Source organism: Lissotriton helveticus, chromosome 12 (assembly GCF_964261635.1).
Source record: "Lissotriton helveticus chromosome 12, aLisHel1.1, whole genome shotgun sequence".
Lineage (NCBI taxonomy): Eukaryota > Metazoa > Chordata > Amphibia > Caudata > Salamandridae > Lissotriton > Lissotriton helveticus.
In genome coordinates, this window is record NC_136073.1 from 316,698,403 (window position 1) to 316,725,484 (window position 27,082).

General features: G+C 40.4%; 1 protein-coding gene across 1 annotated transcript in view; it reads right to left on the minus strand.

Annotated features, from left to right (window-relative positions):
* Positions 1–27,082, minus strand: part of LOC144798478 (chromodomain Y-like protein 2) — a 593,287-nt gene that overhangs the window by 176,837 nt on the left and 389,368 nt on the right. The window contains exon 4 of the mRNA XM_078669376.1: positions 17,359–17,531. Within this exon, the coding sequence (XP_078525502.1) occupies positions 17,359–17,531 (173 nt within the window). The remainder of the gene's footprint in view (positions 1–17,358; positions 17,532–27,082) is intronic.

Here is a 27,082-nt window from a genome sequence, read left to right on the forward strand (position 1 = left end):
GCTGTCCACTGTAACTAATTAATTAGTATGAATTTAAAAACTACCGGATGCTTGATGGAGCCATAAAACTCCAAAAAGCAAATACAACCCAGTGGTTTGTGAGAGGGTCCATTAGCAAATATTTTTTGAATTACAGATAAAAATTGAGCAATCGGAGGCATGCTCCTTTAAACATAAGCAGCAACCCCCGGCAACAGTCTGCAGCGAGGATACCATTACTGGAGAAATACTTCAAATTAATGTCCTTGGCATTTGGTCAATGAAAATGAAGATTAATGAATCAACGTGATTCAAGCTAGGATCCAAATGAGCAATAACCAAATGAGGAATTTTTCAAATGGATTGCTGCTATAATATCGTAATATTTTTATTGTTCTGTAATAACTATGTATTGTAATGGTGCTCTCCGTGGCGTTGTTGAGCTGCATTCTAGTTGCATTTTTTAATTAACTAAAACCAACAAAACCCAATTGATCAATTTAGAAATGACTCGCTTAGATAAAAAGTAGAGCAGAGAGCAAAATGATCTTCTGTGAGTAAAGCTGGTACACGACAAAGGGGAGGCACAGAAAGGGCTATCAAAGCACAGTAGTGCCTTGTGCACAGTGCGCACTAACTTCTCTGAAGGGTTTGCGGGCGGGGGTTGGGGGGGTGAGGAGGGGAGATGGGTCCATTGTCTCCAAATATGTTTTGAAAATGGGGCCAAATAATGCATTTTAGAGCATAATTAGTAACTGACTTGGGGCCAGAAATCTCAATGGGAGCCTTGGTCAGTTGCAGTTGTTAAAATTCAGAACTGGGGTGATTTAAAGCGAATACATGAGCAGAGGTAACTGATGAAGTGTTGGAGAATAAATGGCCAGTGCAAAATGCAAAAAGCGAGCGAGCTGTATTGATGCAAGGACATTCGGAGGAGGATTTTCACAAAAGTACATTTTAAATAAATGAGGCTACAGAGTGCATTTTAGAGAATATTTCCACCAAAAATGGGAGCGAAATGTTTTTTAACAGGCATACTCGGGAGTCACAACTGATGAATTTTTAAGGAGAGTGACTTGAAGTGAAATCATGAACAGCAGGTGCTGGTAAAGTCTGAGGTGGGTCATAAGCACCCCTTATGTACTGCAATAGGAAAGTGATGCAAGGGATCCATAACTGCTCCTGGGGATGGGAGATTTTGTAAAAATTCATGCAGCTTTGTGCATTTTAGAGCGCAACGCGGACATTATGGGGTTGATTACAAGTAAAGGTGCTATTTATCGCACCTCAAAAATAGCGATACCTTGTTGTTCGTTATTTTTTGGAATCGATAAACAGCCCCTATATAAACAGGGGCTTACACGTTGATCCGAATACACTGACCAACTCATAATCAGGCTCAAAGTGGTATAGGTTCTTAAGGCACACTCAAGATACAGTCGAATACTTTAATTTTTTGGCAAGCAAAACTGGCTCTCAAGCGCAGTGTTTTGGGCTTCAACTTGACCAAAAATCTTTGAAAAATGGAAGCAAACCTCCATTTTTCAATGTAATATCACTATAATTTGGCTAATGGTCAATGGTATGACATAAAGTTCAACACTTATTGGTGTGTAATTTCACATGACCTGGCAGAACTATGACTAGAAATCTAAAACACACACATCAAACAGATGCTTTCATGATGTCTTCTAAGCTTTATGATACATGTAGGAAAAGGCCTTCAAAAATCATGAAATCAAATCCAGAGCAAGAAGGCAGCAAGTAAACTTCACTAAACAATGAAACAAGGGAGAACTGGTGGTAGTGTTCCCTAAAAGGGAAACGTCCGCACACACTCTACACACACTTATATTATCTCCAAAATTACGTACACAATGTATATGTTTATCACACAAATAATCCAAATAGGGTGCCAGAATATCTCAAAGCACCTACCACCTTGAGGTGCCACTAGCGTACACAAAGGTACACATGAAATTTAGACAAAGTTTTGAGAAATCATATCAGCACTCCTGTGAACAAATAATTATAACAATTAGGGCACAACTTATGATTATGCCTTGAAAAAGTCCTTGTGGAGGACGAAACACGTGTTGGTGATCTCTGATGATCTCTACTTGTTGCTGGAAATACCTGTTTGTTTGAAAGAATAAAGATTGAAAAGAAAAAAACAAATAAGTGGACTATACATTTTTGGAATCCCTGTCTTGACAAAGACACATGCTGATATCCTTAAACAACTCTAGAATCAATAGAGTTTGATTTAGAAAATTTCCTTTGAGATCGGCAGGGTCTTTAACTTATGCCCTAATTGTTATAATTATTTGTTCACAGGAGTGCTGATATGATTTCTCAAAACTTTGTCTAAAGTAAACTTCACTAATAAATCTCCGGAACTGTTGTACCTGACCCTCTCTGTATGGTCACTCCAAACATTTTGCCTTCACTCCATTCATTTGCTGGACCCATTTTTGTTGGCTTTTAAGACTCTGTGCACTTTACCACTGCTAACCAGTTCTGAAGTGCTTGTATTTTCTCCTTAAAACCTGGTAAATCTGCTCTACACCTGATTAGCACACTTAGTTTACTTGTACATTCCTAATAAAGGGTACCACAGGTATCTAGGGCCTTTCAATTAAATGATGCTGGTGGGCAAGTGGGCAGTAGCACTCATGATGCCACCCACTTAAATTGCCATTATAAACATCTCCCGCCTGCCACTGCATCCTCTAGTGTAGTTTTAAATTGCCATTTCGACCTGGCAAAATGAACCTTTTGCCAGGTCTAAAATCTCCTTTTTAATACTTATAAGTCACCCCTTAAGTAATAGCTCAAGCCTCATAGAGCCCATTGTATTGAAAAGGTAGGACATATGTACTTAAGTTTTACATGTCCTAGCAGTGAAAACTCGTAAAAGTTGCAAGGTCTATCGACGTCAAGGCCATCTTGGGCATGGACTTTGGACTCCACTGCTCAGAGCTTTCCTACTGTCGACAACTGCACCAGGATCCAGGCATGGATTTAAGCTTTATTCTAATGTTTATTTAGGCAATAATGGTGATGTTACGAAACTGGTGCTCATGTAAAGCGCACTAATGCCCGATGTCTTGGGTCTACTTCGCTATATAAAACAACTTCTTCTACTCTTAGAGCTGAGATTTCCATGAAAGTCTTATAGTCTGACTTCAGCACCTGAGCATAATAGGACGGAATGTATGAAGCTCTGTGGTTATACTGAATAAGCAGCTACCTATGTTATGCCATCTATTAATGTAATAAATGGACTTTCACAATTGCTTTATTAACCTTCCTGCTTTCTCAAATTTGCTTGAAAATGCACGATTTTTCTTCTTTTTTTCATAATTTTCTAGGGGGGTAACCCCCCCAAACCCCCCTTTTGGGGTTCGGGCGCCCTCGCTGCGCTCGCTCGCAACGGTGCTGTGTGCAAATCACTTTGCGCCCCACCACTGTCTAATCTCACCCACCGCCCCTGCTACCATTGTGTACCAAAACTCTGTGAAACCGGCCTAAAGGGATTTGCCCAGGAACACATGAAGTCAGATCGAGAGAAGATGGGTTAGAACCTATATTAAAAAAAAGCATGTCATATACCCAATATACTGCATTTCTCCCCATTTTCCACGATTCATCCCATTCCTTTTTTATTTTTCATTTTATTCTCTATATTTTATTCATCGTTCACTTCTTTGCTGACTCATACATTTTTGTTACCTGTTTTCTTCTTTTTTCACCTTTCTTCCAATCGTTCCTTCTCTCATAGCAATCCTCCTCCCTGCTCTCTTCTTTCCTTTCTTTCTCTCCCGTTTTCTTTTAGCCTTCCTCTTTCCATTTCTTGAATTCATTAGCTTTCATTCTAAAGCCCAATGTAACTACTGCTGGTTTCAGAAGGATATCAAAATAGCAGGCTACAAAGTCCTTTTAAATGGCTGCGTGGGAGCTCCATTGGTGTGAAAAACCGCTTGCGAGCTAGCCTGATCAATCACGGTTAATTCACTTCCAGCAGACAGATGCACGCACTCAACAGTCTCGCAGAACACATTTCGAATGGGTCACCACAGATTACCATCTTTAAAGGTTGAAAAATGGCCATACTGACTGATACTAACCCCAGTTAGCGGTGCATTACTTTTATGAGGTTTGCTGTTGTATCTCACCTGAGACATACTTTCCCAAACGATATTCTCTAATAAGATTTCTGCTGCTAGTTACTTTTTGTTAAAGCATTAATAGCACGAGGTGTCCCAGCGAGACACAAATTCAATGGTGCAGTTTTCCTTAGGAACCTACCACTGGTGCTGCTCAAAGCCCAGGCTGCTGAATACCAGAGCCTCCTAGTCTTAACTCTTGATTCCTTCTCATTCCACTTTCTTCTTCCTCCCAACACCTCCTGTCTCTTTATCTCACTATATCTGTTTTTTTCTCATGCATTCTTTTTTCTACTGTCGATGTTTTCCTATTTTTCTCTTCCTTCCCTCTTCCCTTTCTTGCTCAAATTCTTATAATGAAAAATAAATCGCAGTCCTCAGACTTGACTGCTGGTGCCCACAACCTGCAAATACTGGCACAAATTAAGAACTGCTGGTCACTCGAACCATGTACCTGTCATCCTAAATAACTAATCTAGTACAAGGGCCACATGAATTATGTTATTTGGCAGCTTCAGCGTTTGCCACATAAATATGGATTTGCAGCAGTTGGTACATAATCCATTATCTGCCGAATTTAACAGAAAGAAATGTTTTTAGCTCAAACACATGACAAGTTAGCAAAACTTTTGCAACGTGCTTTCGTGCAGTGTAGAAGGCCCATTGCAAAAGTTGACTCGTCATCTTTCGCTTAGATATTGATGTAGTTGTTTGCTAACCTGGTGTTAATAAGGTCAAATCTTTGCCGATAAGCAAAACTGACAAAATAATTACGCAATACAAGTGTGCAACATTACACACACAATTCAGCTTTTCTTGTCGCATAATTTAGTCCTCCCAGTAGCATAATTCCAGTGGCTCTGACTAATGCTCTTGTGCTGCTCTGTACCAGTCACGATACATTAATATAATTAAGTATTGCTTATTCTACTGTTTCAGCTATGTCGAACTGTTGTCTTTTGTACATTTACTTACATATGTATGTATTTATTTGTAGAGCACAAATGTAACCCAAAGGCATCCTGCACTAGGACTGAACATAAAACAGAAACAACCACAGGGGGAGATGGCAAGGAGCAGTTTAGCAAAAGAGATGAACTTCTGCTCAGGGCGATCATCTGCACCTTGATTTTCTTTCACAATTTCTATTTCAATGTATCTGATTTTCTTTGGCCCAAGACAAGCAAAGAATGTATCTTGTGATCTGTTTCCTGGGTGTCTTCGAATCTGACAAGTGCACTGGGAGAGGGGGCACCAGCTTCCACATTGAAAACCAGACAAGAACCAGTGTTTGTCGAGTGAAAGGTAACAAGTGATGCAACGCAAAAGTTCCCTTTGGGGTTATTTTGAAAACTCCTTTTTTTTTTTTTGCAGAGTTTTATATAGCGCGAACTAGACCCGAACTGAATCAGGTATCAGAGCGCTTTACATAGCACCAGTTACGTTACATGAGGACACGCATTCATTTTAGGCACGGGGAGATTAAGTGATTTGCCCAGAATCACAGGAGTTTTTTTTGGCGTCGTTACCGAGACTCGAACCCAGATCGAGCGCCCTAGCCGTTAGGCCAACCCCTCTCCCATCTTCATATAGATGCTTAATTGAACCGTAGTAAGTTTACTTTGTTGGCACTGTGTTACTCTCATATACTTTAATGTGGTGTGAGGCATTAAAAATGATCTGCAGGACCACGCTTAAGAGATTGCGTTTGTCAGCCCTTTTTATGTTCTCTGCCTCAATTAGAAGGAGCAGAGAAAATATTACTCCTCATCACTGGACAGCACCCCTAGTCCAGTAGCTTCAGTTCCAAGGGACGACGCCGACGCCATGATCAACGTGGAGTTCACGGGAAGTAAACATACTGTGGGTAGGGTGGATGCTGATGGGATCTCTTCCATCATCTCACTTCTATTGTGGGCGTCTTTAATCCATGGGCTGTTTTCATCTTTTTCTAATCTCTACATGAAATTTCTAGGATAACAAGTATATATGCACAATGCTCTTTCTTATAGACCTGCAGATCAACAGCATCCATAGTTAACGCAGTGCACTGTAATACACAAAATACTGAACCCAAATACATATCTGGAATGTGCTTATTAGTAAAAGGGACCGCTCTCCTCAGACCTTAATTCCCTCAAGGCTGATGTGGAGAACCTGAAAGTGTGTTGTGGACCTGGATTTCCGGATCTACATTTAACTTCCGCCCTCTGTTCAGTCAATCATAGTAAGATTTTTCTTGACAAGTGTGTTGGGGCGTTAGTATGATACATTAAACACAGCTTCCCTATTCCGGCCCTATCTTCCAGCACACACTACAGTGTACTAAGTTAGCTTACTCTTCACAAGTTTCTCAAAGCCAGTAACGGCTCCCTTACAAAGTGCAGTCTTCTTCACTTCACATCACACCACACAAAACAAAACTTTGCTGCTGGTGCCTTTTGTACAAGGTCTAGTTTTCGAGGAAAAACAAAACTCCTCTTTACGTGGTTTAGAGCATCAAAGATATTGCAAAGAAATGCAATATTAGCGGCCAATGTAGGCAATAAATGTTTGAATGCTCCAAACAACCTATTCAAGAACGGAAAGAGCTGTAGGCGGTCCATGTTAGCTACGCCCATCTGATTTCAGCCAGTCCCCATTCCAAGCAGCTGTGCCCTACAGTTGGTACCAGCTGTGAAAACAACTCGTATACATTTTGCATTAGCCCACTCCACTTGTGATCTATTAACAGCCATGATATATGCATATCTAGGAGCAGGTAAACTCAAGAAAGCATTTGGCATAAGATCAACACACTCATTTTACTGTGTACTACTCTGTCTTTTGTTCTGTGTGCGCAATGGGTACTGAGTGTGAGAGCTATGAAGAACATTGCAAAAATAAACAAAGACGTGTTGTGCTCCAACCTCTTCCATCTAAGGATTAGTGAAACCTCATTAGGATTATCACCCCCTTTAAAAAATATATTGCGGCAAGGACTGAGGACACAGTTTGGCCCACTAGCAACATTAATGAGGCTACTTGACAGCAACACAAAGTCATTAAACATTAGGTTCATTTTCATTTACCTCCATTTTAGGTCAGGGATTTTACAGCACAACTTGCAACCAGACCTATTTCTTACAATATACATGGAGTGGGCTTTCAGCCGTTCCCTTCAAACATGGCTTTTTTTTATGGACCGGCCTCTTTCAGCCACTGACTTGAGATTTTGCAAATATCACCATGGCTCAACCCAGTGGAGTAGTCCTCTCTCAGCTTATACTAACGGCTGATGTCTGTACTGTAAAACATTAGGGGTAATTTTAGAGTGAAAGATTCAAAACAGACAACTTTTGTTTATTACATTTGTCAAGCTTAAATATACTAAGACAGTGTCTTCATCAGCACAATAACCTGCGACCTATTGGTTTTGACAGTGCTTGTTGTCATAATTTTCAGCCCAAGTACATTTTCAGGTCTCTTGATATTTCATTCATTTTCTTTTCAGTCCATCTCTGCCTTTGACTTCTCCTGGCCCGAAATGGGAAAAGGTACTCGAACAGCTGCACTAAGAGCCAGTCCACAGTATGTGACGGCCAATAGTTTCGTAAAACCATAGCTGACGATTCGAGAGGGTTTATTGAAGTAGAGGCAGATCTCAAGGTGGTGTGCTTTGAGAAATGACTTGTCAGTGACAGATAAAACATTTGCTGCACGTTAGGTTTGTGCGAGAGGAAAATATATATAAATAAGATTACATTATACACGTTAAGGCATGGAGAGAGTAAGTCAATTAATCAATAAAAGCTTTATTCGATTCTTACAGAAAAAAAATCATAAACGCAAGCATACATAATTTCATATTTGTCTATCCTTAAAAATATAAAAACTTTACTTTCAAAATTCCAAACAAGAAATAAGTTACATTTGAAAACAGGACCATGTATTTAATTGATTTCATACCATAATCAACTTTCTGCATTTAATTAAACTATTGAAAAAAGATGCAATTGGTGAAGTTAAGCATTCATTTTCTAAGAATTGCAATAATAGGAATGCAGGGTGACATTGTCTCCTGCCCAGTACCTTTAAAATTGGTAAAATCCATCTTTTCCTTTGTGATACATAACATTTACAAAATAAAGTTACGTGCATTGTCGACTGCGGGGAACTATTGTCACAGGGGCACTTGAACATCGTTTTGGACCAATTTAGAACTGGGGGTCTCTAGTTGGCAATGGTATACACCGTTGACCAAATGGGGACCCTTGCTTCTCAGTCAGGCAAAGGGGAATACACTACTGGATAACCCCTGCTCACCCCCTTGGTAGCTTCGAGCAAACAGTCAGGCTTATCTCAGAGGCAGTGTGTTAAGCATTTGGGAACACATACAGCAATACAGTGAAAACACTACAAATGGACAACACAGGTTTTATAAAAATAAGTATTCTTTATATAGACTTAACACAAGACCAAGAACAACAAAAATCCACAATACTGTACTTAAAATAGACTTGCAGATGGTAGAAGTCACTTAGTTCAAGTTGATGATAAATGTGACGCATTTCTCACAAAAGTACCTTGATGCATAACACAAAACAAACAAAAAGTTCGCAGGGAGGGAGATGCGTCAGTTCCTTGCTTAGGGGGAGGTGATGCGTCGCTCCTCAATACATGCCCAGAGTAGGGGATGCGTCGGGTTCCTTACCAGAGAGGAGGTGATGCGTTGATTCTCGTACTGCGTTCCGCTTATGATGGGGCAAGATGGCGCCTCAATGCGATGCAACAATCCGGTGCAATGCAATAAGATGGCGCCCTTGATGCGATGCAACGATGTGAAGACCATGCGTGCACACCTAGTGGCGGTGCGACAAACTCTGTAACTTTGGAGCTGCGACAGGCCCTGCGACACGCTTCTCCAGTGATGCGACGGCGACCATTTTGATGGCGACACACTTCTCAGGTGATGCGTCGGTAAATAACTGCGACGAAGGCACGCTTCTCTGGCGATGCGGCGGCGACCTTTGCGGCGGCAACACTAATCTCCGGCAATGTTACGGCAACAGCTGCAACTGCAACACGCTTCTCGTTGAGTTGCGCTTCCAGCTCCCAGGGACACGCAGGCTTCTGTAGACAGAATTTCCAGCAAGGAAATTCAGAGGTGAGCTAGTGGTGAAGCCTTTTGTCCTTGTGACTTCAGCAGGAGGCAAGCACAAGTTCAAGCCCTTGGAGAAATATTCTGCAAGATGATGAAAGTTCTTTGAACGTTCCTTCTCATCTCCTTGGCAATTAAGAAACCACCTGCAGGCCAACCCAGCAACACAGCACACTGGCAGGGGGGCAGTCCAAACTCCTGCAGCTTCCTTGGTTCTTCTCCTTGACAAAGGTTTGTCTTGTTGTTCCAGAAGTGATCTAAAGTCCTGGGGTCTGGGTCCCCATATTTATACTGCAAAATCCTTTGTCCTCTGAAGGCAGAGGGTCCTGTACCTAGTCCAAGCAAGTTCTGTGCAGTCCTGGAGCACTTTGATTACATGACTCCTTCTTTCCTTTGGCAGGGTGGGCAAGGGTCCTCAGACACACCACATGAGGTGGAGCCCCATTGAGGCCCAGGTGCTACTCCTCCCACCCATCTACATGCAGATAGGTCTATTCAGCCTTGTGCTGACTCTCCCTGTCTCCTGGAGCCACCCCAGCCCTTGTCACTCACAAACCAGACATACAAAACACAAGCTAACAGAGGCAGGCTGGATGGTTAGACAAGAAAATACCTACTTTCTATAAGTGGTACTTTCAAACACAGAATGTTAAAACCAACCTAACTAAAATATGTATTTTATCACTCTGAGTTCAGGCATTCTAAATTCGAATTTCTACCATGTTCCCTGGGACAGTTAGGATAATAAGAGGTTATAATCCATTCTGGCCTATGGGAACAGGTGGCCTTGCAATAGTGAAAAAATAAAATGGCTGTAATTCACTGTTAGGACATGCCACACACATCAGGGCATGACTTACCTTTTACCTACAATGCACCTTTCCCTAGCCCCTACCTTAGGGGTGACTAAAATGTAGAAAAGGGAAGGTTTAGGGTCTGACAAGTGGGTGCATTGGCCATGTCGACATGGCAGTACTAGACTGCACACATACCCTGCAATTGCAGGCCTGAGACACACTTTACAAGCTGCTTCTGTGGGTGGCACAACCAGTGCTGCAAGTCCACCAGCAGCATTTAATTTACAGGCCCTGGGCACACATGGTGCACTGTACTAGGTTCTTACAAGTAAATCACATAAGCCAATCATGGAGTTACTAATCAATACTCAAATTTATAATAGGGAGCACTTGCACTGTGGCACTGAATAGCAGTGGCACAGTGCCCAACGCATCTAAACCAGCAGAACATATTAAAAACAGAGGAGGCAATTGGTAAAAAAAGGAAGGGAGACTCATGCCAATGGTACCAGGTCTAACACTGGGAAACTAACTAAATGATGGAATATCCCAAGTCTGAAGAGTGTCAATACCAGCCTTTCATAACCACTCAATGTGAATTTTAGATATGGCGGCATACTGTAAGTGGTAAGTACTAGTTGATTGGACTGTACCAATGGTTTCAATGCCTCAGCTGTGAATCTGTTTTTCTCCAAGTGCGTCATGCGGTTTACTTTAAAGTCTTTTATGCTAATGGAGGTTATAGAGGCTGGGTCATCAAAGTATTCAGAATGGCCAAGATCATTCATGAAATTCTTTATGTATTTTAACCATGGGATGTCCAATGCCTTTTCTAACTTAAGGCTATCTTTTATGATGTCACGATAGACAGAAGTGTTTGTGGACGTCCATATCCAATGCCACAATAGGACCGGTTGGATTTGTATTAGTTCTGTTATATAGGGTAACCCTAATTCAGAGTGGCAAACATGCGTTGAGGAGCTGCCCGGGAGAGAGTAAGTGATTTGGCCAGAATGCTGAACCAATGGTGTACTTGAAGGTGGTTCTTCACGTTCTAAAGTAGGCTGCTCTAGCCATTGCCCACATCGCCACCCTTCCTTCGACTCTTGCTGAGCAACTTAAACCAAAATTTCTCCACGATGGATGGGAGCTTAAAACCTCATAGGCTCATTTCACAAAGCTCTCTGGATGCAAGTTCAGCATTACAATGGCGTGATAACAGGACTAGTGTAGCAGCTGCGGATTTGGTATAGTTTAAGTGAAAGACAACAACATTGTGCTTTCAAAACATTACAAAATTACTTTAAAATCAAGAAGTACTCCCAGCCACAAACAAGCATCACAAAAAGGTATTCATCAATCACAGATAAAAAAAAATCCCCAGTAGATCATGCCAAACAAAATATAGTAAAGACATGCTTTTATAAAGTGCTTCATCCCACACACATGCATTTCTAAGCACTGTAAATAGCAGGTGTTACTTTTACCACATTTATTTTACTCGGGTATATCACCTCAAAGAATGGAAGGGGATTCAAACTTGTGACCAACTGATCACTACTTCAGTGGCGAGTGTTCAACTCGTTGAATCATCTATGCTAATGTAGCCTACAATAATGACCAAAAAACACAAGAGTGTGGACAAAAGCATTTTGTTCTGTGAGACACACACATTTTAGTTCTTACCAACAAGATAGCACAAGATGTCTGTTGGTAAATAAACCAACTGTCTGCTTGCAGTCAGCATAGAACCAGACCATTTTTACCCATGTGACTAATTTGCTTGTTTTTTATTTGTCAGCTTGTGTGGTCTTTACCTCCTCTATTTCTGTATGTCCCTCCACTGGAGCATTACTCTTTTTACCTGGGTTTAGCTGCCTTTCTGGGGGTTGGATGCATGTGGGGGGCTGGCCACAGGCCCTGCAGCCAAAACCCTTGCCACACATGGTCAAAGGAAGTTCTTGGCGAGGCCTCGGATTTACATATGGTGATAAAATATTAATTTATGTTATAAAAAAAAAAAAACGCCAGAAATTCACTGGAAAAACCCAAAAGGTTATAGTTAGGTAAAATGTTCAATAACAACATTCCATTTTAACCCGTTTGGTGCATCGGACGGCCTCGACGTCACAGTGGGCTTGTGCGGATCACAACCGGGGGCTGTCCGAAACACGCCCACTCCATAAATCATCTGCACCGCGGCAGAATTTGTGCCACAGTCAACAGGTTAAACAATAAAAAACAACAACAATCCACCAGTTATAGTTATCTCAAGTAACTATAACTTGCTCCCTTAGGTAACTCATGCCCTCACCATGCACTGTTTATTACCCCATATATTACATAATTCATGGCATCTTCTATGACTTCATTGATAATATCCCTGCAACATTTGCAATACAATTATTGATCAGAAAAGTGCGCATGGCGGCGCACGAATATAAACTAAATATAACTTACAGTTTAGAAGTCCATGATCTTGAATAAGTGCACACAAAAAAAATCAATCCATCAAAATGGTTACAAATTAGCCCAAAATATGCTAATATTAAAAATATAAAAACACATCCGCACAGATGAAACCACAGATTTTGAACCCATACAAATACAGAAAAATCTAATGTAAAAAAATGCTGCATAAAAACTTAAAAATTAGCAACATCAAGGGACCAATTACAATGTGAGTCATAAAGTCTGCAAACGGTATTCTTATTCTCCAAATCCGATTCAGAACCTATGTTTCCGACCGATTCGGACACATTTCCCACCAACGGATTACGATGCAAGGAAACCGTTCAAGCTGTCCGATTCGGTTCTTATCGGCATTCGGACAGCCTGAGTCGTTCGGAGCCGAATTGTACAGCTCTATTTTCACGGTTTCCGACCGTGCAATTACCAGGGACGATTCTGACAGACGTCCTGAATCAGTCCGCCCAACAAAAAACGGCTGTTGGAATATGACTTTGGGGGTCGGTAGCAGGCCCCCCATCACCTGTAGGCTGAGGTGTTACCCCTCTTTCCAAATATGCACAGTGTGGCAGGCACCATGTTGAACCCGCAACAGGGTGAAAGGTTTTCCTGAACCACTCCTTTTTTCAGTGGGAGCCTGTGTTCTCGTTCGGAACACAGGTTCCCATTGAAGTCAACGCAAGTCTAACTGAACAATGTTCAGAAGCATAGTAATCGGTCGATCGGACTCGCAGAACCCGATTCGGACAGAAACTATTCCGAAACTGATTCGGTCGGAAGAGTTTCCGACCGACATTGTAAACTCCTAAGTGTTGCTTAAGATATAACCAACCTTATTTCCTTTAATAAAAAAAACATCTCAAAGATAGGGAAAATCCACCTGCCCATCGAATAACCTGTATAAAAACACAATATACAAACCTGCACAACACAAATATCCCATACTTCATAAATTCTACTGTAACATTCACTGCAATACAAAAACAGATAATATAAATAAGAAATATACCACATTACAGTACATATACCACAGTAAGGCCTACTGCATTACGAAAACTCAAACCGCAACATAACAAATATCTACAAACTGTAACAAAACTGCACTCATTTTACTCTATCTACCCTAATTACATACGCCAGCACCCAAAATGTAGCTTAAAGTTAGTTGTACCCAAATGTTGAGCAGCAATAGGCACCAGTGACCAACAGGAACCCCAAATAGCCCGAAATAAAATTAAAATTATTTGAAAAGGAAGATAGCAGTGAAAAGAATGGACCCTAAATGAATTTAAAAAAAATACTATCCATGTATAGAAACCATTGGATAATATAAAATAAATGTTACAATTTAGTTTAGATTACAACAAATGTAAATATGTAATAATACATTTGTAAACACTGTACATGTGGAAAAATGCTTAAAAAAATATTACAAAGTATTACAAAATAATTTACAGTAGGTATCAATATATATTAATTATACATTTTTATAAAAATATATAAAAATGTTGAGGTAAAAAATAAAATGTACTTGTTGAGAAAGAAAATAAAAAATGATGTTGAAAACCATTTACTGCAATATAAGGTGTGGGCACAAATAGTTATTTAAAAAAAACACTAATACAATCATTAAAAAGTTAAAAAGAAATGTAAAATTATACTTATATGTCTGACAATTCTTTTTCCTATATAAAACTATTATTAAAAAAGGAATGTGTATATGTTCTTTATAAGAACAAACTAGTAATATAACGCAATCCAACATTACAAAAAATAGCGACAGTATATAAATACTGTATGTTATTCTCATTACAATTTATGCTACAGTGAAACATACTATACATATAAAACATTACACTTACTATTCTCGCTCCAATCTAATCTACATTGGGGAAGATGCTGGACTTAAAAGGTATTACATTTACCATTCCAACTCAAATCTAGCCTACATTGGGTTAAGTACTGGACATGAATGGGGTACATTTATTATTCCCACTCCAATCCAGACTACACTGGGCAAAGTGTTGGACACTGAATAGGTTACATTCACTATTCCCACTCCAATTTAAGACACACTGGAGAAGGCGTTGGACTTTAGAGGTGTTAGACCTATTAGCCCCACTCCAATATACAGTACACTGGGGAAAAGGTTAGACCATGAAGGGATTGTGTTTATTGTTATCACTCCAAACTGAGTTGGACTTTCAAGGGGTTAAATGTATTATTTCTGCTTCAATCTAAGCTGCACTGGAAAAGTTGTTGGACTTTTAAAGGCCTACATTTAATATTCCCGCACCAATCTAAGGAATGTTGGGGAAGGAGCTTGGCACTAAAGAGGTTATATTTACTATTCCCAAACCAATCTAAGCTATACTGGGGAAGGTGTTGGACTTTAAAGGAATTACATTTACTATTCTCATGACAGTTAAAGAAATACTTAATAAAAAATAAATATTTAAATCACATAATATATAAACTAAATACAATTTAATAAAAAAAACGTATTTAAATATATAATCCAATAATGAATATTCTATCTTTATTATATAAAAATAAATTAGTAAATACAATTACAATTTTACACACATTGAAATGTATGATTACATTTTTAATTTTATTGTTTTTTTAAGTATTTGAATCATACTCAAAATTAAACTTAGAAATCCGTTAACACACCAACTACTAATAGGTTTACTTTCTAAAATATTTCTAAAATATGTTTATTGTTAATGTATTTTCAAATAAATAATTTGAAAACAAAATATATTATGCAATATTAAATAATTGCAAAATTAATGTAATTGTTTTCTTTATTGTTAAACCTAACTTTTAAAAACATTGCATTTTAGATACGAAATACATTATGCTCCTTTTTCTCCTATAAACAATACAACCATCTACTTAAAAAATGCACTTCTCTAAAGTTAAAATAATTGTAACAGGTTAATACATTCAAATTATAAATACAAATATATATTTTGCTTTATTAAACAAAAAAAATAAATAACTACCCACTTAATTTAATAAAAACGACGCAATATTTCCAACTCTATGTTTTTCAGACATTGTTGCTTTCTTGCCCGGGTTCTTCTCCCAGAAGCTCCACATTCCTCGCTCTAGTCCATCTGCTTCTCTTACACCCCTGCACTCCATGTTCCTCTTTCTCACCACTGTTGCTTCTCTCACCCCCTGTATTGTTTCCCTCTCCTTCGCCCTTTGTGTTGTTTCCACCCCCACACTCCATGTTCCTCTTTCTCACCACTGTTGCTTCTCTCACCCCCTGTATTGTTTCCCTCTCCTTCGCCCTTTGTGTTGTTTCCACCCCCCACACTCCATGTTCCTCTTTCTCACCACTGTTGCTTCCCTCACTCTCTATATTGCTTCCATCTCATTCCCCCTTTATGTTATTTCCACCCCCACTCCATGTTGCTTCGACTTCTGTTTCTTGTCCGCCCTCAGTGTTGATTCCCCCACCTGCACCCCCCTAAAAAAAAACAGTATTTCACCTTGCACTTAAAAAAAAAAGACTTTCTATTCCAACGTTATTTTGTTAAATAAAAAGCGCTTGTGGAATTGTGTAGAGCTCTGGTATCCAACATTTGTTGCTGCAGCACGTGGAATTTTGTAGGCATAGTCATAGCGCCCTTTTTAAATGTACTCTTTCGCCATGATTCACAGCATCGGGGATGTTGTACAGCAGTGCTAAAACACATTGGCAGAGCCAATAGGTCCTAATGGCGAAACCAATCGGCTTTGCCATGGCTTGTTTGCCTCTCTCATGCCACAATACACGGAATCTGGTAGGAAAAAACATTGATAAAAACATCACATTTTCAACATGTTAATTGCAAAGGTAAGGACAGCAATATTACAATTGGATACATGCTAATGCTTATTACAGTAATATTTATTAGTTGATACATTCCACCTTCCATTATATATACATTGAGAAACATTGCTATTTTGAAGTACTGCAGAAAGGCTTTTAAGTCGACCACACTTTTCCAAGAGTAGTGCAATGTCCCACATGAATGCTGGACTCCTGCTTCACCTATAAAAAGTATTTTTGCTTTTATGATGTCAACTACTTTTATTCCTCTAATATGGATTGGAATGGAGCACGCTTTTGTTACAACCTTGAGGCTTTCAATTTGTGAAATGGGATGGTCCGTTAACTAACAACTACTGCAGGATAGCTCAGTGAGTTAAACGAACGCCATTGCAATATGCGGTCATCTGCAACTCACACATTTAAATACTTGCAGGGCTGACACAGCTTTGCATCACTGTGCAGTTTGTACATTGGGTGCCTATACTGTGAGTTATACTAACACTTCCTCAAAAATGGATATCGGAAAACCACATAAATTCACATGCATAATCCTGGAGGTGATTGTGAATATGGGGTAGTCAACTGGTAGAAGGATTTTCTCCATTTGAGCCGGCTTCACTCTTAGAAACACAAATATGAGACAAAAGGTCTTAAGTGGAGCTCTCTTGAAGGCACCTACTCTTTCATAATATGATTGATTGCGCCTTGAGCAGTGCTTTTTTTTGTACCAAATCGTCACCACTAATAAAAAACAAAAACAAAATATTGTATTTTCTGCTGAGGTGTGGTACGTTATGCATTAAAAATACATGTGAAAATTGTGCTTTTGAACTTTTTAAATATTTCTTGATGGCAAATTAAAGAAAGAACAAATTAACTGAAACATTTTATACCAAGAAAAGGTCCAAGGCTTTACGGTCTCAAAGAGCTGTACAGAATTCCGAAAAGTAATAGCATGCAAGGGTGGATCACCTTATAGATTCCGCAATGCGAGCGCTCTCCTTTCTCCTGTCACTAGACAACCTGCCAATGAGATAAGTGTAATCTAGGCCACTGCAGAAGACGCTCCCGACAGCACTGAGCAGTAGGAGCTTGCTGTCATCTGCTGATGCATTGCACAGTGCTCGGCGAACTTCCTTCATTATCTGTCAATAAAGAACAATATACATTCACAGCCTGACAAAAGAGCAACGACTTTAAACACTACATTACAAGGAGGGTCACATTATTAAATGTATCAGTCGAACTGATAATTTTCTTTGTCAGTGTGAGCCCATGATTACCATGAAACATTTTACTGCGCATCACGTCTGACAAATGTGTTTGAGCAAGTGCGACAGATCGAATTGAAGAAATTGATGTGCAAGGGTTAGTTCTGCCAGTTTTGTAATGCATAGATTTGTGCACTGGGATGTGACAGTTTTTTTGCTCTGGCCGGCATGGTCGACATTTCGTTGGTTACTGGTGGAGGCAACAGTGAAAACTGAAACTAACTAAAAAAGGAAAGCGGACTGGCTGCACGTGGGAGGGGACCGGGGTCTGAGGCAAGAATGATCCACCAATATGTGCCCCCTTTAAGATCCGCAGCCCTAGCGCCAATGTCTTTTCCCAATACTTAACTCCCTAATGCAGCTTCTGGCAGGAAGAAATATGGAGACCAGTAGGGAGAGGACCAACAGCGATGTCGTGGCGAGGGGGCATTGCACCACCGCCTGCTGCGGTGCTAAACATGAAAAATAAAATGGCAATGAAATAATTCCATTGCCATTTAATTTTTCATGTGTAGCAGCGCTGCAGCCGGGATTAGTGAGAGCGTGTTCAACTGGAGGACACTAAAGTGCAAATGTTACATTGGCCGGTCCTCTTGAACGGCCAAAGTGACATGCACACTCTGCATCTCTCCACTCAGGTGGCTTAGCCAGCTGGGTGGAGACCAAGCACATGCCTAAAGGGCCTGAAGGAATGTCCAGCCAGGACGCTCCATCCAATCCTGGTGCTGATCTCATGCCAGTGAGAGGAGCGCCAGGATTGGTTAGTGGAACTTCCAGGAGTCTGGAGCCAGCAGAGCCGACAGAGCAGGGACCGAAGAGGACGTCGGATGTACAACAGGCAAGGTATGTGACTTTATTATTTATTATTTGCTACTCGCCTTGCCTGCATGCATGCACCAATTCACCCACCCACCACTTAGTTGCCCGCCTTCCCGTCCCTCCGGTGCACATATGTGCCAGCTTCCCCTGGAGAGGAGCTAATGTACCTCCAATAGGAGCGACAAGCAGTAAAGACCAGCAACAAGACAACTAATGTTCTTTACTCTCCAAGTAAATCAATCACAAATATTTTTATTCGCCGCATTTCTGAAGCATAAAAGTTTCAATATACAATCAGTGTAAAGCATACACAATACCTACAATTCATACCAGGGGCGGCCTTAGGCATGTGCAAGCTGTGCACCTGCACAGGGTCACCAAACCCCAGGGGCCACCACGCCAATATATATCCTTAATATAATAATTCTCTGAGGTTGGATACATATTTGCGGCAGCCTACGGGTCTGTTCCACTTCCAAACACCCTGCCCCCCCCCTCTTTAGTGGCCTCCGCGCTCCGCCCCGCTCGGACCCCCTCTTCCAGGGCCCCCTATCTACGCTCCCTGCCCAGGGCCACCATGAGCCTAGAGCCGCCCCTGTTCATACTGCAACAATATTACATCTATAGGTATATATAGAATTACAATATTACACTTTTACTTAATTAAATAAGTTGTCAAATAAAAGAGGCAACCAAGCAACTAATCAAAGAGTTATGTAATTGTAAACATCACAAAGCTGGTCTACGACGGGAAAATGTAAAAACTTTGAGAATTGGCAATAAAAACATTCTTCTGGGTATTTAACAAAAGGAGCAAATAAATATAATATGTAAAGATGACCGAACAGAACTACCATCACAGAGGGATAGGTCAGGTCAGGTAAAGTGCTGCATTTAGCAGGAAACCCAAACAGCAAGGGTATAAAAATTGAATCAAACCATGTGAGAAACAATTGCTGCTGTCTAATTAGGACATAGGAATCAGTGGAACTGAACTAATTCGAGGGATGTAGCAGGTTATGTATTGGATATGCTAAAGCAACAGTGAATCAACTGTTTGATAAAATCGAGGACATTAGTACTACTGTGAATGCTATGGGGGAATTCGGAGGGATGAATAATACAGGTACCTACAAAGGTGGCAACAGACCCCAACTAAAACATGCAGCTCCTGTGCATCCTCCTTAAAGATGGGAAGACCAATGTCAAGGCTATTGGGAAACACATCATTAGCAAACACTCAACACCAATATCTGGTTCAGTGGCAGAAAGGGATATGCCTGGAAGAAAAAAAGTCTGATAGTCACTAATACCAACAGGACTTAAAGGTATACTTCCGGTAAGTCATTGGGACAAGATAAAGTGGTGCTGGATAACCAGGAGTCTATGCAGGGGCTGGTCCTTCGCAATGGCAGAGGAGAGTCGCCCCACTGGCTATAAGCCAACAGGTGAAAAATAAAAAGATTACCTAAATCATTTTTTATTTCATTGGCCTACTCTGAGTCAGTGCGTTCAGGGACGGGTGGCAGGGGGGAGGAGGAGGCTATATGCACTCTATGAGTGCATATAGGGGTTTGGTTAGCCATCTCAGGTCTGCCAAACACACAAGCACACTTTGGTTTCTCCAGCCCAGCTGCATTGGACAGCAGGCTGGAGATATTGCGCAGACTCCCTGGTCTGAGAGAAGCGTCTTTTCAGCCCCCTCAGACCAATACCCATATTGCTCTCAAAGCTTCAGAGCAGCGTTAGGATTGCACAGGGAGTCTCTCCAAGTGTATGCTGGGAGCATGGGACAAGGAAGAGAAAACGAGACGTGACACAGGAGGCGGCCGTAGCTCCAGGTAAGAGTTTATTAAACATGTTTACTGTTAAACCCCGTGCGCTCCCGCGCTCCCTTACGCCCCCTGCACATTTCACACCACCTCCTCATTGTGGCAGCCGCCAATCAGTCTGTGGAACAATTTATTTCATGCTCACTTGGGCCAGTCACCGATCTCAGCAATGGAGAACTAACCATAAAAGCTACATCATGTATGGGGATGTTCAGCCAAATTTGGAGAAATCATGGGGAACTAAAATAATGTCTCTGATATTCTCGTAGAAACTAAAAAAGACAGGGAGGATAATGAGGGTAGTAAGAGAGAGAAAACACGAAAATAAGGTCATTCAGCATCTGCATTTACACCTCAGACAGAAATCTACCCTGCTATAGGGGGGCCTGAGCAGCAAATCGCAGAAGGAAGCCATTCATTCACTGCCAGAGGTCCAACAGTGACTGGATGAGGGATCTATCCTTCAGGCAATCTACAAGCTATTCATCACCAAGAGCAATAAAACATGCAGACATTATATTCTTATCAAGAACAATAATCTCAAGCCTATAGTGAAGTATGTAAAAGTTTACACCGCTGAGGAGAATCAGTTCACAGTAAGGACTGATGAGATTGAAAAAGTGGCAGGACAGAAAGCACAAGCGGTGGATGACCATGAGAAGTCGCTCGTCAATATACAATGAAGCATCAGTACCAAGGGAATCAACAGAGGTGGAATAAACTATGAATCATGGGGATCAAGAAATGTGCTGAAGTTTCTGTCCTGGGGAAGTTTATTGTCGAGATTTTTCAGCAAGCCTTTGCCGAACTCACCAAATGTAATTTTGATAAGCAGATCCAGCACGCTCATCATCTTCCTTGGCAACAGAAGCCAAACTCACCGAATGCAGCAAAACCACACAGTACTATGGAGAGAGAGAGAGAGAGAGAGAGAGAGAGAGAGAGAGAGAGAGACCAAAAGCAGTTTTGGTACTTTCTTTATCGTCATTTGGTCTTCCACAAAGCTTGTCCCAATAATCCTGATAAAGTCAAAGATTGCTCTATTTTCACTAGGTCTGATTTCTGCCAAAAATACCACTGTGAGGCTCTGCAGATTTAGGCAAAAGATCACCTCCCTCCAAAATAAGGGGGCACAAGCCAAACATGAAGAGGATAACGTACTGCAGATTGTTGAGTCAACTGATTTATTTTTACCCATCTGAGATTAAAGCACAGGAACTACTGAATGTGTGGAAATGATAGTCATAATCTAATAGGGTATTACCAAAATATCTAATACAGACAATCTGGGTTAGTTAATAGATTCTCCACAATTTATAGCAGTTCAGTTTCCACATATGGGTGTTTGCAATTTGAGTGTAGGAATGGGGGGGATAAGCAGTAAAAAGTATGGGGGCAAGTGGCAGACTCTAGGTTAGGGGAACCCAATTGTTTTCAATTTAGCACAGCCAGGTAATGGATGTTCTTTTCTTTGGGAGTGGGGGTAAAGGTTCGGCAGGGACTGGTTAGCCGAGGAGTGAAGGGCCATCATCAGGAAAAAGGTAAGAAAAGGATTAAATTACTTCATTGAAATTACAGGAAATGAAACAGGCATCAGGATTTTGAAGGTTAAAATGGTTTTGACTGAAGTCTATATAAAACCATGAAATGTAAAAGGAATCAATGTGGCCCACAAAGGACAAATGGACTAGATGAGGTGAAATAAATAGCAGCATCAATAGTGTGTTTAAAAGAAACTAATTTCAATGCAAAATACCACATTCCTTAGTCACTGGGCATCAAATAGTGACCTCTAGCCAGCAGAATGTGTCAGTTGTTGAGATGGCTTACTGATTGAGTCTGGCTGGTAATGGCAAGTCCTTTGTATAATAGCTATACTATTGACCGATGTGACATTTCACATTTGTCGGGCGTCAAAGGGCTCATCATAGTCTGCTCTATATATGGGCCTAGGTCAGATGAATCACATATATTCATTTTCTTTTGCACAGAACTCCCCACGTAAGAATGATAAATGATTATTTGTGGGGATTTTGACTGCCCATTAAGCAGGATTAGAAAGGTTAGTAAAAACAGACCTAATAGCATGAGGAAAGTTTGTGTATCTATTATCCATCTCATGCAGATATATCGATTAGTAGATAACTGGCCCTTTCTGAAGGGTAATGACCCAAGCTATACATTTTACTCCTATCCACATAAACAGTATTCCCAATTAGATTTATTTTATGCTCCAAGGAATTAGTTGCATAGTTTGAACACGGCTGAATCCCAAAATGACATGAGAGCACAATCTTTGATCCTACTGATTAGCTGTAGTTAACGTAAAGCTAAGGAGAATCTATGGACATTTGATTGTTCACTCTTATTGGACTCTTAATACAGATGGCGGATGAACCTGATATTCAATGCTTTTTGGGATATTATCCTATGGTTTGCCTCTCTTCCGGTTGTATAGTATACCCTTAGCTATTGTGCGAGGGCCTACCCTTCGATATGCAATAGAAAAGAATGCAAAGAAAAAAATGCAAAAAAGGTACAGGAGTTAAGGTTGAAAGCATTCAAATGAAGTGAACAAATGGGTGGAGGATTTACAGTCAAAGCTGAAGAAAATAAAAAGCAGAAATAATATACAATCAATATGTTAAAATGATGATCAATTTGATCTTGGGTAGTGAATCTATCACTTCAGTATTTCACAGATATTATCAAAAACAACACACTCAAGAGACTAATGAAGAAGAGGGAGGCATATATATCTGAAGTGGGGACTTACAACTCATTTGGTTTTCTTTCATTGGGAAAGGCAACAGGACAAAATCAAATTCTGCTAGAATTGTATCTTGCATTCCATAGCATTTTAGCACCACTAATTCTATTTACGATGAACATGTTTTTGTTACAGGCAAGATTTTAGCTTCCTAGATCCACACAAATATAGTTATAGTTTTCTTTTTAAAAAAAAGGTAAAAATTAAACACAGTACATTTAAAATCAACTAATTTAGCTGCTTAATGCCAACACCAAAATGTATTCAAAGATCTTTGAATGCACGATGGACTTTAGAGGAATACTTGACTCTTTGGACAATCTTTGAATGATTAGCTAATGTGATTAACAAACTCCTTTCTCCATGCTACTATGGATTTATCCCAAATTGGGACGCAAAAACATAACACTGGACCAGTCACATTCCTTGACATCACAAGGCACTCTGTAGACCTTTGCAATGATAATGTTAGATGTACATTATCATTTGATAGGGTCTCCTGATAATTTAGCTGGTGTGTCATGAGAGGAATAGTGTACAGGAATATGCAGAACAGATATATTTAGGTCTTGTATCAAACTCCAGTCTCTAAGATTCTAATCAGAGTTAATCAATCATCTCCTCTCAGAATCATTAGAGGTACCTCCAGGGAGGGGTGCCCCACATCGCCATTAATATTTGCTCTCTAGCTCGACCTTCTTGCGGTAACTAAATTTAGGTAAGGGTAGTAGACCAGTTATCTCTATTGGTGTTGCTACCAAAATGTTTGCAAACATAGATTATATTTCAGTGCTCACTGAAAAGATGGATAGATCTATGAACGCCATCGAGAGAGCACTAGCATTCTTCGGTAAACTATCAAGGTATCATGTAAATGCTAAAATAAAAGTCACATTTTATGCAACAATGTTTTGTCTTTCACGGAGACCAGTGTTGTCTTCACTTCTATGTGCCGAGTTATTTGTAATACTTCAGATATTGCTGATATCTTTTAAGTTAATTATGAATCCCTTCTGAATACATTTGTTAGCAATATGAGGAGCAGGTACAATTATCTATTGTTATGATCTGAAGACATAATATCAAAACAACAATGCTGCCCAAATTATATATTTATTTCCATCTATACCTCTTTTTTATCATTAAGAATTTTGATGCAGAAATGACTGACATTTCAAGCTTTATATGGGGCCACTGTGAACTGCCTTAAATTCCCAAATCAGAAAGGTAGATTTACTCCCAAAGATTTAAGGTCCTATTTTTGGGCAGCAATGATCTCATGCATGCCAATGTTTTTCAATGTAAGGCCCCAAAATGTGTTCTTTCAACCAGCTACAGAAGTGACTTCTATATTTTATCTTTCCCCAAAGAAAGATGCCAGGGCTGGCTTCTTATGAATTTTAGAAACCAGTTATTTTTATTATGATTTAAGGTAATTGAGACAACCTGTTGCATCTGGAAGGGCTTGCAGAGAGTGCTTAAAATTAGAAACCTTAATCTATATACCCACCTCTTATTAACTGGGATCTTTCAAAAGCTACAATGTAGAGTACGTCAATTAAGGGTTCTTTTTCAAGACAGTGAATTAACCCCTATTCTCCACCAACCAGGTTACAAACCCAGCTTGAATTTGATGTGAGTTAGCATTGATAAAGTTTTTAATTATTATATATACTACAGTTCAGTAATACCTGTTCAACATATTCACTTGTATAATAGGATTTAAGATAATCTGGTCTTGTGTCTCTTTTTTTCTACAACTCTCATTATCCTTTTTTTAACTAGCCAAATGTGTGTGTGTGTATATGTATATATATATATATATATATATATATATATATATATTGATTACCAAACCAATCTTCTGATTAAAGAAGGCGCTGACTCCGTGAGTTTCAATTCAAACGTATTTATTCCTTTTCAGTTTCTGCTCAGACGCGTTTCGACGGACTCCTGCCGCCTTGATCACTAACAAATGCATACTGACATTACGGTTTATATATACACAAAAGCACATTCTCACTGATTGGGTAGTCTCAGTTAATGTTGAATGACAGTTGCTATAGTTACCTCGGTTACACCCAAGGTGATGACGCTGCTTTAGCATATGACTTGCACATTTAGAGCATCCATATAGTCTTTCTACTGTTACTGTTAAATCACATGTAACAGGTACTTGCAGCATATGTGACCAAACAATTACGTGCTTAATATGTACAGTGTGAAAAATTGTGCCCAACATTACTGTGAGAGTGCGCATTACTGGTGACACAGCAACCCTCATTTTCAGCCTTTTTTAGTTAACATGTTTTGTATCTGCGCTTCAGCGAATCCCGTGTGTCCATGCACACAGGCTGCACATTGCTGCTCATATAAACATGTGGATTGGTCCGGCGCTGTAATCTCAAAAGTGTCAGTTCCCTGAGGCGCGCTTCTGCTAGTAGGCAGCATCTGGATTGTTCAGACTCGGTGAGTGTTTACAGTGAGACCGCCGCGCGCGCGTTTCTTGTTTCGCCTGATAGCCTAATGCAGGTAAACTATTGAATGTAGATTACTGCTCCTTCTACTTGGAGGAAGGCGAGCGGGACCTGACATTGTATTGTTATATAGCAAGTACTGCTGAGCGTAGCGGCGGGGGTTGCCTGCTGTGTGGCACGATGTGTGATGTTTACTATCTATTGGTCGGTCATCTCCCTGTAGTGATGAGTGCTTATAAAGTGTATTTACAGTGATTATGGATTAAAACTATGCATATGTTCACGGGTACTGGGGATAAGGAAGGCAGAGAGAGGCGCTGGGATGTGTTTGTTTAAATGTGGACACTAAGGGCCTCATCCGCATTTAAACCTGCCGGGATCTTGGAGTTCATTAGAATTATGTATCTAGACTCCAGGCGGCGTAGCGCCAGTTTCCGATTTCCACCTCTCGGATTCTTGGGGATGCTGTCTATAACAAAGTAAGTTAGACCATCCATATTGCCCCCATGGGCCTCGTGGATGTGGCGCGCCACGGGGTACGTTTGGTCTAAGTTCGCAATCGCCCTTAGGTGCTGCAGAATTCTCACATGGACGGGATGAATAGTCGATCCCACATATCTTTTGCCGCACTGGCATGTTAGCACGTAAACAGCAAAATCAGTTTTGCATGTGAAATGTGCCCTCAGGGAGTATTTCTTTCTTCTGAATGGTAACTGGACCTCAGTGGTATTGATGCCATACATGCAGGCTTTGCATTTTATGCATTTTTTGAACCCCTTCTGTGACTGTAACCAGTTTTTCTTCTGTTTAAGAACAGGTGCATTCACCACCAGGGTGTTCCGCATTGATTTCGCTTTCCTGAACGATATCAGTGGACTCTCTCCTACTTCGCTCCCTATAGTAGGGTCATTGTGGATTAATGGCCAGTGCCTTTTTAAGATTTTGCGGAGGTTTGAGTGATATCGGTTGTAGCCTGTTATTAGTCTGGGGGGTTGTCTCGCCTTACTGTTTGTAGTTGTTTCATTTACCACTGGGAATATTAGATCCTTTCTATTCTTGGTTTCACATTTCACTTCAGCTTTTCTGCACGTTTCTGGGGTGTATCCTCTTTGTTGGAGTTGTGAGAATAGATTTGTTTTAGCATTAGTAAGACCCTCAGGAGTGCTGCAATTGCGTGTCATCCTGAGGCATTCTGCATAAGGGATTGATTGTTTGAGGGGGGTGGGGTGGAAACTATGGGCATGTAGGATTCCATTCCCTGCAGTCGGTTTGCGGTAAGTGCGTGTTTGGATTTTATCATGCTCAACAAACAGCTCTATATCTAAAAATTGTATGTTTTCTGTGCTGGTGTTGCAAGTGAACTTAAGATTTAAACTATTCTCATTAAGTTTCTCCGTGAATTCCACAGCACTCTGCACATCGCCCTCCCACAAAATGAAAATGTCATCAATAAATCTGTTGTACACAACCACATTTTTCTCCATGATTTCTCTGTGCTGTACCCACAGCACCCGCTCCTCCCACCAG